This window comes from Rissa tridactyla, chromosome 5 (genome assembly GCF_028500815.1).
Source record: "Rissa tridactyla isolate bRisTri1 chromosome 5, bRisTri1.patW.cur.20221130, whole genome shotgun sequence".
NCBI lineage: Eukaryota > Metazoa > Chordata > Aves > Charadriiformes > Laridae > Rissa > Rissa tridactyla.
Window position 1 is genome coordinate 59,863,228 of NC_071470.1, and position 15,918 is coordinate 59,879,145.

Below are 15,918 nucleotides of genomic sequence, written 5' to 3' on the forward strand. Positions count from 1 at the left end.
AAGGTTTTTAAAAGAAAAAAAAAAAAGAAAATCTTGTGATTATAGTAAAACATCTAAACACAGACTTGAAGTATCTGTCATAAGTGCACCTTTCTCACTGACCATAAGTGCTGTTGAGAGATGGGGCATCATTTCAACCAGGACGGACTTGAGCTAGGTATTTTTCTTTACTTGGAGAATGTTGCAGAAATACTGCATTAGTGATTACATTGGAATGAACAATTTTTTTTAATAACTTACTCTTTACTAAACTCATTTTCTTTGATCTCTGCTGTAAAATTGCTGCATGTTTTAAAAGCTAGTAGAGAATCCTTTTTTCCTTTGAATGTATATTTTGTTCTTAAGATGTCCCTGTTTTTTGACACAGGCAGAATGGAGAGATGGATTGTCCTCTGCGTTCACTTGTGCCTGTCCCTCACTCTGCTCTGCAGCTGGCTGGACATCGAGGTGACAGGTTTTGCTGAGGCGAAAATGTTTGCCGCCCCATTTGCTTCCACAGAGCTGTACTGGCAAACTTGAGCACTGGACTGCAGTAGCTTAGGTCTGTCTAGGGGTTTGTTACCCTTTTAGTTGTCTCTTTGACCTATTATATCTCTTACAGTCTCAGTTTTGGTATTTGCTATGGCTTTGGTCAGTGCAGTATCTGAGCCTCTCCGAAGGCTTAATGCGCTTATCCTCTTGGAGGTAGAAAGCAATTATCCCTGTCTTCGGCAAAGAAGCTAGTCGAGAGGGGACAGTCGGGAGGAGATGTAAGCACTGTGATTTGCAGCAGTTGACTTCTGGGTTTGGGAGGTGATCAGTGGCTGTTTGCAGAGGTCTAGTGGCGTGTTGTCTGCTGTGGACAAGGCTGCTGGGACCTGCTGGCTGCCCTGGGCTGTGCGTATGAGCACAGCCTTCCTGCTTCTGCTTTGCAAAGAGAAGTAAAGATGCTTTGGGCCAGAATAATTGCCATGGGAGCATTCAGTGCATGCACTGTCTCACTGAGGGGTGCCGATGGTGGGGAAACACCTCCTTTTCTCTCCCTCTTCCCTGGTATTGGAGTTGTGCAGGAGGTGTGTTAGGAGGACTTTGACCAGGTAGAGCTGACTAGGTGACCACTAGCTGGAAGGGTGAGAGCTGCCTACTGGAGAAGGTGGTGTAGCATGTACTGTCACAGCAAATTTGGGAATACCTACATGACCTGGTCTGGCAGCCCTGAGGGAGAAGGTGATTCCTGCCCCTAAGCGTACCCCTAGCAAGCTCCTGAGCATCAGCAGGGGATCAGCTGGTATGCAAGCTGTGCCTTGAGGGGAGGTGTGCATGGAGAGGAAGCAGTCCCCTCCACAAGTTGAGAACTTCTAGGTTTAGGTGGCTGTGTAGTAGGTATTGAGCCTGTAGGAGAGAGGGCAGGACCCTGGGCTTGCAGGCTTTCGTGCCAGCTACTTCATTTTGGTGCAGGACTGAAGTGGCTTGCCAGGGTATTAACTCCTGGGTTTTCTAACCTGGATCACTTACTGTTAGAAAGAGGTCAGAACAACCAGTCTGAACTTTGTAATTCTCTGAGAGGATGGAGAAACACCTGGGAAGAAATAAATTATTCAGCATCAGTAATGTGCATTTCGTGATGTTTCTGGGTGGGCTTGTATGATTTTTTTTTTAAACTATTTTGCATGTCCCAAAACAGTGAAACTGTTTAGGGAAAGTATCTACACACTTGCCTCTGTACGATAATTTTTCCAAAAAACCTCAGTTACTTTGCTTTATCAATCTTTGCTTTACTAATGTTCACATGCAATTCCTTCCTAAAATGTGTTGGCAATTTGCTCTTCCCACTAGCAACCTCTGCCCTCTTTCCTCAACAGAAATAGAAGGGATAAACTGTCAACCCCCCTGAAAAGCCAATAGATCATCTTAAACATTTTTTTTTTTTTGCTCCTGAATGCTATCGAAGCATTATGTCAGTTCCTTTTTTTTCCTACTTCATAGAACTCAGTGGCAGCAGAGTAGTCGTTATTGTCAACAGGAAGGCTTTATTGGTGCTGGACAGTGAGGTCTTGCAAGTCCACTGGTAGCGAAAGCTGACAGCCTTGACAGCTCTGGATGTGCCTGTGCTGAGTTTCTTTCCTTTTGTTGAGTTTAGTTATCTGCATAACAGAATTTGTCCATGTCTTTTAGGATACCTTTTAGGAACAGAGACCATATTGCTTTTAGTTGGCAATGCTCTGATTTAGGGAAGGAAGTGAGATTTCATCTCAGCAGTGCCAGCAGGTGTTTTGGTTGGATTCGGAAGCTGTTAGGATTTTAGGGCTTGACTTTATGTGAGTGCTTAATAAGGTGCTTGCTTTAAGTATAGTCTTCAACCATTTGCAGATACCCTGGGTCTGCAGGCAGCACTGGTATTTTGTTTCTCCATGCAGGCTGGTTGTCAGGTTGCTGGCTGCAGGTGCTGGTTGTATCTTGCCTTCAGTGGAAGCTTCTTTTTCATTCTAGTGGCAGGGTGGTGCTTGCCCAGCTGGTTTCCCCAAAAAGTTTGTGCTGCGGCCACCTGGGAGATCCACTGTTGTGTTGGTACAGTGTTGTTTCCAGTGGATCTTATGAGTGGGGCTGGAAGCATTTTACTGACTTCCTTCATAATGAATAATGCCTTTTCAATTAAATGGTGATTTTTGTGGAAATGGGAGTGTTTGCCATTAAAAAACCAAAAACAAACTCTACAGGAGTTTTTCAGTTTCCAGGCACTTTGGTGTCAAGCTAACAATCTCCTGACCACTTCTGCTTTTAAGTTATGTAGGTGGGAAGAATGAATGACTGCCTCTTGTCTTAAGTGCTAATCCTTGTAAGGAAAAAATCTGCACTTTCCTATTTGTTTTAGTGGGTCCAGTTATCAAAGTGAGCTTTTGGTCCCAATCCCTGGAGCTATGGACAGTGCTGTGCCTGCAGGGAAAAAATGCAGCCAACCCAAAGAACTTTGTCAAAGGGCAGTATCACACCCCTGGTAAACAGTGTGTTCAAACAAATTACAGACATAATGCAGAAATTACTGGGTAAAATTCTCCGGCTGATGTTATGATTGCAGTTGTCCATCTGGCCTTAAAAACCTATGAATCTGTGATGCAGATTCTAGCGTTTTGGCTCTTGCTATAAAAGGGAATCATGAGAAAACTTAGAGCAGAATGAAGCCAACGTAATAAAATATAAATCTGCAGTTAATATTAGTTTGTGAGTTCATTAAGTAGTGTGTATTTTCTTCCTCCAGTGGGCTATAAATAATAGGTACTGCTACAGCTTGCACTCCGCTGTAGCTGGTTTCCACTGATGGAAATGTTTCCAAGGTTCTTGCCTGTGTGTTTTTTGTCCCAACTCAGTGTAGCTAATTAATACAAAACATCTGCTCCCTGATGACTTTGATTTCTTTCAAGAGTTTATTTTTTTCATTTGTTTTTGCTTTCTTGGATTATTTTTGACTGTCACTTGTTGGAGTGCCTTGGATTTATACTTTTTGAAGAAATACTTGGCACAACAGGGAAAACAGTTGGAGAATGAATGGCAACAATACTGCAATAAAACCAGCGAAGATTTATGAAGCAGGAAAACTTTGACTCATGATGATGAAGAGTCCTCTGCAGTCAGTGTGTCTTGGTAGTGATGTGAACTCCGGGAGCACAGGAGGAAGGATGGGGAGGTATGCAGGGTAAGGAGAGACCGGCTCCATTAATGATGATGTCTTTGGCAGCTATACCCCCTGCCTTGGGAAAGAGGAGGAGAGCAGAGGCGTGAAGCTTGGTGGAAAGCCTGTGATGCTATTCAGGAGACCTCCCAATGAGGGCTTGGCGCAAAGCGCTGCTATCGCATCTTGTCGTGTACCTTGACCCCCATCCAGCAGAGTGTTTCACCTCACGCTTAATTGGCAGTGTGTGAGTACTCCCATGAGAGGGTTCTCACAACTATTTTAAATGTAGCTGCCTCCCACAAGCTATGAGTGTTGGGTCAGAGCTGGGGCTACCTTGCTGTAGGCTCTGACCCTTCCATGGGTGGCTACGTCCTGTGGAGTGCTGTGCAAAGGGGGCCAGGAGCTGCAGGAGGATGTAGGAGCACTTCATTCACACCTTTTTTTTTTTCATGTGGGAGTTCAGATTTAGGTTACCTAAAACAATGTACAGATTCCTGTTCAATTCATAACAAGTGTATTAACGCAGAGTTTTGCTTCAGTTGTTTAAAACAAAACATTTTGACTCAAATGTTAATTGCTTAAAAATGTGCTACTTTAGAAATCATGTGGTGTTTTGAAATACTTAGGCAGGCTTTAAGGAAGGTTTCTTTACTCCTGTTTGCTTTGTAATGGAAACTGTAGTTACGGGGTATTGATTTGGTCAAAGAGGATATTCTTTTCCTTCTGCTTTAGGTGTATTTCAGTGAAATAAAAAAAAAAAAAGATTCATATGGCTTTACAGCTTCATGGCATAAACTCAATCAGCTTTTGCTATCCTGACCATTTTTCCCATTCTAGAGCTATTTGTCAGGATAAAGTTTGGTAGAGCATGCCCCATGGTAAGCCTTAGCTTGCACATGGTGCTGCTGAAGAGCAGGACTACTCCAGTGTATAAGCATTTATGGGGAATCAGCTCAAAGACCATGGCAACCCAGAAGAGTTCGGTGTTCAGTATGCCTGCAGAGACTTTACCCTGGTATGAACAGTGAAGGTTTTTCTGGAAGATCCTTAGGTGCTGAAATGGCAAGAGGATGTGTGGCTGGTAGGATCAGAAGTGCTCAGTGTTTTAGCCTGTTCTGGGGGGATTTTTGTTTTTTTCAGCTTGGTTTTTTTTCCTCCATTTGAAATTGGAGTAAAGAAAATGAAGCTGTTCCAGCTGATCCTGCTCCAGACCAGAGCCAGAGGAGCCATCTCGTTTCAGTGGAGTGACCAAAAAAATCCACGGGTCAGTGACTTCTATTTCAGGCACTGTACCATCATGACAGACCTGTCCTGCTTTTGCCTGGGCAAGCTAATGCTGCTACATGGCACTGTTTTGGGTGTCTGTGTCAGATGGGGTGCTCCGCTGTGTGGGCAGCAATGTTGAATGCCATCAGCCCTGGCATTTGTTGTGCTTCCTTCCAGCCACAATCCCTGTGTAGCCATAGTGAAGCTGCTAAATGCCGTCTGTGTGAATGTGACAGGGCCATTTGAGTAAAAAGCTATATCCAGTCTCCTTGTCAGAGATTCCTGAGTGAAAACACACTATTAATTCACCAGCTAGAGTTCAGGGCAAAGGTTTAGATCACTTCTGGTTTTATTCTACCTTGATTGCTCACCCGTAGGAACTAGCCTGTCTGAGAACAAGAGTGTATGCAAATTCCCCCGGCTATTATTCTGTATTAAAAAAGGAAAAAAAAAAAAAAAGGCTATGGTATGACTTTAGACTTAATCATCATTTATCCTACCCTGAAGGCATGGAAGTTAATGATGATATAGATCTGTGTGGTTTTTTGTTCCCCTTGACTGAGCATTAGAAATAATTAGGGCTTGTGGGATGGATGCACTGATGGCGGAGATGAGCAGAAAACATTTTTGAATGTATGTATGCGTCTCTTCCAAGTTTGCTGGCAAAGATACAGGTGCTAAGAGTATGCTTATGGCCTCTGAGGTTTCTTGCTCATTCGTTGAGACATAGCTGACTGGTGCTGAGGAGAAAGGAAGTGGGAATAAATGAGTTTTGTTGTTTTGTAGGCTTTTAAAAGTTATGGGCCAAGCATAGTTGCTAGCGATTTCTGGAGAGATGTCTTCAGTGGGGTAAGCTCTCCTGCATCCCAAGACCTGCTCAGTACAGCTCTGGGTTATGCCTGTGGAGTATCTACAGCATTTGGGGCTGGTCTAGGAGGCACAAGCTATACAGGAGCTGGCACTAGACCTCCTGAAGTATGGAAGCCTTAAGAACCATAGTTGGAGGCTTTCCTGACTTATTTCCTTCTGTGACCTGAGTGTTTGGGTTAGTTGGTTATTAGACAGCCATGGCCAAATGCACATTGATGGTCGTCACAGGTTGGATGGGGAGGAACTGGTTCTGCTGCTCTGGAATAGACGTCTGGTCTCTTTCTCTGTCTTGCTGTGGGTCGAACCAGAGATAGTTTCAGGGTTTTTTATTCAGGTGCAAAAAAGCTTCGTCGCTCCCCAAGTAGCCACGTGGTGAGTTATGGAAGCATCTGTTTGGGTTGATGGCAGCCCATCTCTGAAGTCTCTGCCAAAATGGTTTCTTCCTTGTTGCAGGTACATACCTTACCTGCTGTTTGCCCACTGTTTCTTTCCCAACCTGGCCAATCTGCAGTTTCTCTGATGAAAGCATTTCAGCAAAAATGATGTTCCTACCGGATGGAAGGTGGTGGGAAGAGAGGTGGTGCTGAGCCCATATGGAATTGTTTAGTGGGACCATGCGCTGGTGGCCTCTCCAGCAGTGCAGGATGGGAAGGCTGCCTGAGAGAGCGTCCTGAAAGCGCTGGTAGCACTGTCACCCTGTGTGGGGACCTCCTGCAGCTGGGCCACATTGTTGATGTAGACAGTCCCTTGGAGAAGGGATGCTGGGGCTCTGGCCTGGTTCGAGGCAGAATTGTTGCGGGCTTGGGACCTGGCGATGATGCAAGTAAAGGACAGATATACTGGGAGTGACTGGGTACGGCGGTGATGGGGAAGATGCAGATAACGTATCTAGGTGGAGCAGTGGTAATTTGTGTTTATACCAGTATTTTGGTGATTCTCAAAGCAAAATGTTTCCATCCTTGCAGGCAATTTAGAATTACTACTGGCTTAAATCTATTGCTCAGAGCAGATCAACACAGTGCAGTATTTGAGAAGACATACTGTGAAAGCAGTCCTGGGCAGAAGCCTACAGGGTAGCTGGAGAGTTTGCTGTGCCTTAGCAGCCCTCTGGAGCCGTCTGAGCTGGTCCGGGAGCCCTTCTGGTCTCCAGAGCAGCCCAGGCACAGGGGGAACTTAAAAGTCACTTGTAGCTATTGTCTTCCTGGCATGTGAATTTTGGGTTATTGTGCAGCAACTGTCAAAAGGTGTATCTCATCCTCTATTTATTTTGCAGAATTCTACTAAAATAAGAGAGGAATTGAGGCTTTTCTAACTGGAGATTTAGTATTCAGCTCTGCTGGCTGACTCACCAGTAGGAAAATTCCCACTGACTTGAGTTAGAGTTGAATGGGTTGTATTATCTTTTCATATGCAGAAAATTATTTTGAAATTGAAGTTAATAACAGCAATTTAAAAATTGTCATTGATAGAAAGATAATACAATATTTAGTTGTATCATGTTCTTTTTATGATCTGATGTTTGAATAAAAGCACTTTTTCTGCTTTTTCCCTTAATTAGCATGTCATGAAGAAGTTTGTGGCATCAAACACGCTATCTAATTACATTCATTAGTAGGATCTCCAGGACAAGTTTTAATTAAGTTGTACAATGTAGATCAATACTTGTTTTGCATCTATTGCAACTTAAGACAGGAATATATTGTTCTGCACAGTTTAATTACAGTGATTGTAATAAAAGGAATTTGGGTAAACCTGCCATTTTGGCAACTGCACTCCCTTCTCTTGCTTTTTAAAATAGTATGCGGTTATAATATGCGACGTGTTGTTTATGTGTGTCCTATTTTAAAGTATATTTTAAGATCGCCCTTTTTATTCCATTAAAAAGAAAATGCAGTGTGGTTCAGGAGCACTTGGGCGCTGGTGTTTGGCTTCAGCTGGAGCAGGAGGCCTTAATGAGCATTTTACCTGCAGACTTCAGGAGGAGGAAGGCTGCCCATCACAGGGTGACATATCTGATGGTAGATGATAGCAGCACTTTTATTTTGCTTAGGCTGTGGGGTGGAAAGCCACCTAATTGTATGTTTACTTACTGTGGATGCAGTTCAGTGTAGACTCTTGAGTACTGCTTCCACCAAATGTCCTGTAGCTCGGTAGCGTTGCCAGCTCCCAACTGTTTTCTGTTTTGGCAGGAGAAAGCAATCTGGGCATGAAAACCCTGAGCTACCAAATGTTTTTGCTCAACATCACAAAAAAATACTTGACCAGGCAGAACATCTATGTGCTGTATGGTAGTGTGCAGCATTAATACTTGCATACATTGTGAAAATATCTGGATAGAACAATCTTTTTTAAGATAAGCGTTTGGTGCCAGAGCTGAGAATTGATTACTTTTGGTTTCTTTCTACCTCAACATTGTATATTTGTGTTTTGGGCGTTTTTGTGTACAAGGGACTACAGTCATCAGTGTTCAATACAGTACAATGATTAAGATCAAACTGACTCAGAGAAATTTGTTTTTTAAACTAAATCGGGTATTTAATCTTCTTTGTTTTTTTTAAAGGAGCATACATTTTAGTATAGTTTACTTTTGGGTTTTCTTACTATGGCTCTGTAAATAGTGTAATCCTGATACCTGAGGTACTCAGTAAGCAGCATCTTTAATTTTGTCTGCAGTGCCCTGCAGTGGGGTGACCTGGGCTGGTGTAAGGAAGGGTCTGTGTGCTTCATAGGTGTTTGCACGGGTATATTTGGCTGTGTGGAGGCAGCAAATTGGCCTGATACGAGTAATAGGGGGTGAGGGTTATGATACTCATATCCTTTGTATCTGTGCATGCAACCTCTAGCAATATTGAAGAACTGACACGGTTGACACTAAAGGAATGAGCACAAAGCTGCCTCCACCTGTTTCGAGCCTGTTCTTGGGCTAGATCATGGGCTGGAACGTCTGGAAAGTCTTGAAAGTCCAACTGTGAAAACTTCCAGTGGGATTTTTAAAGAGCACGTAGGGTAGAGATCAGGAATTGAAAACCCAGTGAAATCGCTTCCTTTTCAGGAGTGACATGAGTACAAAAAGTGAAGTATTAAGCAGACAAATAAACTGTGAGAAGCAAGTATTGTAATCCAAAGAGAAGGAAATTGTGTGCTTTTAAAGCAGTAGAAAATTCCTCCTGGGTTGAAATTGCTGGATGACAGCTGTTGATTCAGAGACAAGCTTTTAACTTGGAGATTTAAAGCCCTGGGTACAGGAGGTGAAAGCTCAGCACCAGAAGCTGCTGTAATTTTTCTTAGTTGAGTTAAGCGTGCATGGATTTAATGACTTCACGATTTTTACTCAGTGTTTTGGGTAATATGAGGGGAAAAAATGTTATAAGCTTGGGAATATTTATTTTGCTGTTTAATGTAAATTGTTGATTGCTTATGTGACTTCACCCAGCTACTCCACATTTGTGTGTGTGTGTGGAAAAAAAGATCACTTGGATATCTTACAATGAAATTGTCAAAGACTTGGGGAAAATATGGAAGAGGGAGAAAAGAATAGATCCCTGTTAACAGTAATACTTGCACATAAAATACTTTAAAAATTGAATTCATGATAATCAGGAAACTCTGCATGTTGTTTCTTCTTCTATGTTTGTCTTAAAGGCCTGATTATGCTAAAAACATAAGTCACCTTAGAAGACACAGAGATGTTTGTGAATGTATGTGTATACCTATGTACTGTATGTCTTGCATATACACATAAACACACAGTGTGCATTATGTATTTATTCCCTCCAAAAGACCGGGTCCTAAGACCACGAAGGATCTAGATCTTACAGAATTAAGTTTAGTGCATTTGCAACTTAAGTTTCAGTGGCAGATCTCAAAGGAATAAAGTAATGCATATATAGAATTGTTTCCAGTGTATGACCTCATTGTTAGAGGAGTTATTGCATTGTTATTCTGCTTTACAAAAATACAACTTCCTTGGCTAATTATAAACAGCCTGTTTACCATAGCCACCCAAACCTTGAAGTATTTTCTGATGTTTGTAATCCATCCATGTTCCTTAACAGCTTTTTCTCTTATTTTCAGTGAATTTACTGGACTCTCGCACAGTAATGGGGGATCTAGGATGGATAGCCTACCCAAAAAATGGGGTAAGTCTTTGTTGTTGTTTGCTTTCTCACAAATTACCCTAACCGTTTCCATTCGGAAAGTAGACTACTGGGTTTAAAAACTCCCTGGAGTGATTTGTCGGCAATGGAGGGAAAAAAAATAAATAAAACAACAAGCTGTGACTGGAAAAATGGAGCGATGTGGCTAGGGAATTGATTTATTTATGCAGTAGAGCCAGCCACAAGCATTAAAAAAAAAAAAAAGTCATGAGTCAGCCCCCTCATTCCTCTCCTCACCAAAAAAAAAAATCAATGAGGTTATTTAAATTTTTTTTAAATTATAAATTCCGGTTCTTTTCTTGAGCCCTTGAGGTAAGTGTACAACACAACTTTCTGGAAGTTTTCTTCTGAAACACAGCATCTGAGAGGCTACTGTTAGCTTTAAATGAACAGGACTGTTCAGAAATACTTTTCAGACTTATGATAAAATTCTGGGAGCTGATGATACTGGAACAGGAGCTGAGTTTTAAGCACCTTGAAGAGCCTCTGTCCCCTACCATTAACTATACTGAGAATTGAAAGAACCTGGCCTCCTAATTTGATACCTGAAATAAGTGATGGAGTTTAGATGCATTAATAATACCCTCCAGTGTGTGTGCTTGGCTTGACTGCATTTTGCGAGCAGTCATTGCTGAGACTTTAGGTCTTTGGTTTGGCTGGGGCACCCTCAGTGCTGTACTGTAGCAGAGCTTCGGTACCATCTCGAAAAGTTGACTTCTGCAGGGCACTGAGTATTCCTCTCGGCTCCCAGGAGCTGTGAGCACTGTGTGAGGTGAGAAAGCATCCCACGATAGAAATGCTGCACGACTGAGCTCTCGAACAGAGCAACTCTCAGGAATGTGTTATTTCAGAGTTTGTCACCAGCTGAAATGGGCTGCAGAATTGTCTTGGATTCCAGTTTGATTGTCATAAAAATGGTGGCAATATTTATATAAAATGCAGCCAACCCTGCACATATATATTACACAGTGAATTAAAATCTGGCTTTCCATATATTTGGTGTAGATGAAAGGTTGTAGAAATGGCAGTCTCACTCAGACGAGCGGTATGGTTGCAGACGTGGGTTATGGCAGGGATGTAAAAGCTACACGGGGAGCTGAGTTTATCCTTAACTCAGTTCAACTCAGTTCAAGTTGTGGTCAGAGTTTATAACAATGTTTTTTTTCTCTATTGATTTAAAGACAAAGACTAAACTTGCTGCCCTTGAGTGTGTGGGCATCTGAATAACCAGTGCCAGACATGCTGGCAGAGCAGTGTGTTGGTGCCATGGCACACCGTAGGGATCCCAGTGTCCACTTCTCAATGGAAGATTTCTCCTTTTTGAACACCTCTGGGTACTTTTTCTATGGTATAAAGCACAGTTGCTGTATATTCCAACGTCCTTACAGGAATATCAGTAAAGAAATAACTAGGCCTGAAGAGTTGAGAAGATACCTGGGTCTGCATGTGTAGATGAGTAAATGAAAAGCTAAATATACTATGCATAAACCTCAGTTGCATTTAGAGAAACCTTTCTATATTTACAAGCTCAGTTTCCAAACAGCACCTGGAAGTGCACTCATGAATGCCAAATTAATGGTTACTCCCTCAAAAGGGAGGATTTTTTTCCTTAAATTAACTTCCACAAATAAAAAGTGAATCAGGCAGTTGGTTTTTGAATTTCCATAAATCTCCTCTTAATCTTCTTTGTTTTCATGGGATATCATAAAAATTCATGAGGTTAGCCCAGTTGTCTCTTTCTTGGCCTAATATATTTGCATTATTTTCCAAGTACTGAAAAAAGTCTTTCCAGACTTACTTCTCTAACCCCCTTAACTGCTTTGCAATCAGCTATGCTGTAGTCATACTCTGTTTGCTTAATTTTTTTAAAAGATCTACCTTGTATAAATATTTCAAGTATTCGAATTTGGAAAAGGAGGGAGCTTTAATTGAGATCAGAGATACGTAAGCTATCCTTCTTGAGGTAGTCTCATCCAAGTTACAAGATGAGACCTTGGTCTACTGCTAAACAGTGTGCACCAGCTCATCTAGTGAGTAATGGGTTTTAGGGCAAAGGAGAGGAGCACTTTAGCCAAGGGTTGCCTCTGCAGACCTTTGTCTAGTTAGGTGCTTATTTGGTACAAGTTTTGGTAGCGTCCAGTAGCCTTGCAGGCTGGCTGGCCTTCATTTTCCTTGTGCATGTAGAAGGTAAGAAAAATCCCCATCTTCACAGATTCACAGAACAGTAGGGGTTGGAAGGGACCTCTGGAGATCATCTAGTCCAAGCCCCCTGCCAAAGCAGGTTCACCTAGAGTGGGTTGGACAGGAACGCATCCAGGTGGGTTTTAAATATCTCTGGAGACTCCACAGCCTCTCTGGGCACTGCGTTCCAGTGCTCTGGCACCCTCAAAGTAAATAATGAATCCTGGTAGCGTGGCTTCCCAGCTGCCCCAGGAGGCCTTCCCTGGCTGTGCAGGTTCAGCAGCTTGCAGCAGTAGTGCAGTTGTCTCTTAAACCTGCAGTTATATCTGCTAGAGTGTGAGCAAAGTCCTTGTGAGGTCTGCATGGCCATAGATCTGAGAAAAGGGACCTTCTCCCTGCCAGTGGAGAGTGGTCAGCATGGAAATGCTGCCCCTATCACAGCTCAGGTCAGGAATTGATCCTGTTACTACATGCTGAAGGGGCAACTTGGACTTTGCTTTGTAGCTTATATAAGTTACTTCAACCTGAAGGAGGTTACTGGAATTACCAGAGGCTATATCAGAAAAGTTTGGTCCCTCTTGTGTAGTAGGAATTCTTCCAAGCACACCAATAAAATGAGTCAGGGTTTGGTTTTTTTTTATGAAAGCCTATGCTTGTACAGCAGGTCTGCAAGGCCTGCGAGTCTCTTACCTTCAGACTTCTTCCTGGCATGCTACTTAGGATTACCCAAACTGGGCACATCAGAGATATATGTGTGCATTATATATGGCTTTGGCACCAGCTAGCTCTGACCTACAGAAACTGCCTGCGCTTGCCTGTGCTAAACATACATTTTTATCATATGGAAGCTCACAGAAGCAGGAATGATGGTAAGTGCTGTGAGATAAATAGCTGGGGTCAGGCAGTGTTTGTAGGCTGTATTTTGCCTCCTCTTCTGCCATAATTTGGCAGGAGACTCTGCGTGATGCATTTTGACTCCCTGCAAAGCCATACCAGGAGGAGAAGCTACAAAGAGCCCCCTGTAAACTTATGCTGTTCAGTCTTTTTTGGTCTGGCCAAGTAAAAACATAGGCCCTTTTAACAATATCCAGATAATTGCAAAAGCTGCTGATTAAAATAAATGCTTTCTTTTAGCTGTCTTGATTTATTCAGCGATTATATCTGATTTTTGTTTCAGTGGCTGTAATAGCGTTGATTTACTTGTTTCAGACCCTCCCTCCTTTCAGGGTTAATTTTAAAACTTATTTCTTTACAGGTCAGAAGTATTCTTTTTCTGTCCAAATGGGAGCACCAAACACCTGCTTTGCTTTTGTGTAACGGGTCCTCTCCCATCTCCTCTACCTCCCATTGATTTCCCTGACCTTCCTGTAGCATAGAGCAGGAAAGCCTCTGTAGTTCTTGGGGTGCTGGCTGTGTGCTGTGGCTCATTGCACAGCTCCATGTGCTGGGGCTCTTTCTTAGGCTCAGACAGGAAAATAAACATGTATTAAGGAACCTGGTCATGTGGAGGTATTAATAATTCTTTATTCATTGCAAAAAATAAGAGAGCTAGATGATTTGTTGCACGTGAATGGTGAGAGGGAAAGCAATTGCTCCTGCTTTTGTTGGTTAATAAGGCCAAATACCAAAAGATGGGGGCTAAATTTAGTCAGATTGATTCTGCAAGTTGCTTTTCATTTATGTAGGACATTGGTGAGTTTGATTTTTTTTTTTTATTTCTTTTTTTTTTGTGAGCATCATTTTTGGCTCAGTCCTTTGAGGACAGGTACACTAGGGTGCCTCTTTGAAGTTAAAAATAACAGTGATTTAGATTACTCAGCATGGTTTGTGAATAGATTCATGTTGCTCTCTGTCGATCTTAGTTCAGATAGAGATTTTATACAGGAATTCTGTATTGGAGGCGGTGTTTGCCCTGGGGGATAGAAATAAAATAAAGGGGGAGGGATAGGGGGTAGTGAAAGGAGAAGGAGGATTCTTGGCACCATTGAGCTGTGTCATGTAGCTGTGATTATAATTGGCATTTTCAGGGCAGTACTTTTGGCAGCCTGTGGTTTTTTCCTGCAAATGCTGCTGCTCGGCTGTGACCAGTATAGAAGAGGAATCAGGGGGATATGCTAACATGGCAAGAATGCAGTTCATATTGCAGCAGGGAGCATGATAGAAATAAGTAATACATGAGTAGGTGAAAAAAACATATTAATGACACCTTAAAAACCTGCAATTTGACTGCTTTGTTTATATGTACGTGCTTTTGTGCATACACAGGTTAGTGAGAAACATAGTGCACATCTAAGTAAACTGAGTAATCCAAACCAAAGCGGCACTTAAAATTTTCTGTTATATGCAGAATAAAGGAATTTTACAGTAATAATTTGTGAGATGATATTGAGTTCAACAGAGTTGAACTATGTGGGGGGTTTGTTTTTCGCTAAGATTCCTTTAGGTAAAATGCAGTATCTGTATATATGTAAACTTCTGTCCTCTGTGAACCATGAACCACTCCCTGGTTCTTCATGTGCTTACGTGGTCATTTTTGCTCATATCCCATGGGGCCATGATGATGTGTTTTCTTTTGGTTATCCTGCCTGTTTTAGTGTGACAGTGATTCACGCATGCTCATATTGTATAGCATAATTATAACAAAAAAGCTTGGGCTTTGGGTCTCAAAAGACACCAGGAGTTAATAATGCAGTTGTGCAGGACCCTTGTGATAATTGAACTAAACTGTGTTTTAAAGCAGTGCTGAGTTTACATTTCAAACTCTGAAAGCTCCAGAATGAGACTGAAGATGCTGGAGTTAATGGGAGTGGAATTCGGCCAGCTGACTACTGTTCAAATTGGTGGATTTCCATGGTGAGTTGGTGGCCTTGCCAGTGCTTGTAGAGCTGCATTTGTGTCACAGAACTTGAATATATCAATCAAAATCTAAAGGCATCAGCTCTGCAAGGGATGTGTGTGTCTTGTGTGGTAAGGCCGATGGAGTTGGGTGTAGCATAGAGTATTGGACTGGCCCGCAACCACCTTGAGAGATGCAGAGAAGAAAGGAATAACTTTTTGTCCACAATGGTAACGGGTAGGACAAAAAAACCAGGATTTCTTTCAGCTAAGCTGATTCAGGTTAAACGTGATGGAAAGGACTTTCTACTGGTGCATCTTTGGGGCAGATGTGGGGTTTCTTTCACAGGAGGTCTCTGACAGCAGGTCAAAACATCATCTCTGTTACTATGGACAAGTAGAGGTCATCTCTTCTGGAGGAACAAACCAGGTGATGTGTTTTGGTCTTTTCCAGCCCTACAACATAAGCCCTGCTGTCTGAAAGCTTGTCCTGACTGTCTAGGGTGAGATCTGGTTTTGTTCTCTCTGAGCTCTCTCTCTCTTTTTTTCTTTTTTCTTTTTTTTTTTTTATCTTGCCTTGCTAAAAACCACATCACCATTACTCATTCAACACCCTGTATTTAAGATCTGCTCCTCTGATGCCTGCAACAGATTAGCAATGGTATGTAGCTGCTTTTAAACCACAGCACCTCATGCTAGACAACAGTTCTCACTGAATAGCCTCAACACTTTATTCATGTCCTTTCTCATATCTTCTTTCCCATCTGAAGTTAAATCTTCTCACTCCATTTGAGAGTGCTTTTAAACATGTTGTCCTGGACTCTCAGCTAGCTGCCCTTTGGTTTGTATGCTGTTGACATGAATCAAGCCTTTATTTGGGAGCAGCATCTGGTGAGGCATAGGTCTTATTAAAGGAGAGCTAAAATGCCTAGAGTATTCTAAGGTACTCTAAAATAAATT

The 15,918-nt window shown here is 42.2% G+C and overlaps 1 protein-coding gene across 17 annotated transcripts in view; it reads left to right on the forward strand.

Moving 5' to 3' along the window:
* The window catches only part of EPHA5 (EPH receptor A5), a 267,350-nt gene that overhangs the window by 74,063 nt on the left and 177,369 nt on the right, over nt 1–15,918 (forward strand). For 16 of the 17 annotated variants that reach the window (XM_054202301.1, XM_054202310.1, XM_054202302.1 and 13 more), the window contains exon 2: nt 9,860–9,924. The exons of the other annotated variant lie outside the window; for it this stretch is intronic. In XM_054202301.1, coding sequence (XP_054058276.1) covers nt 9,860–9,924 — 65 coding nt within the window. The remainder of the gene's footprint in view (nt 1–9,859; nt 9,925–15,918) is intronic. 17 annotated transcript variants of the gene reach the window in all.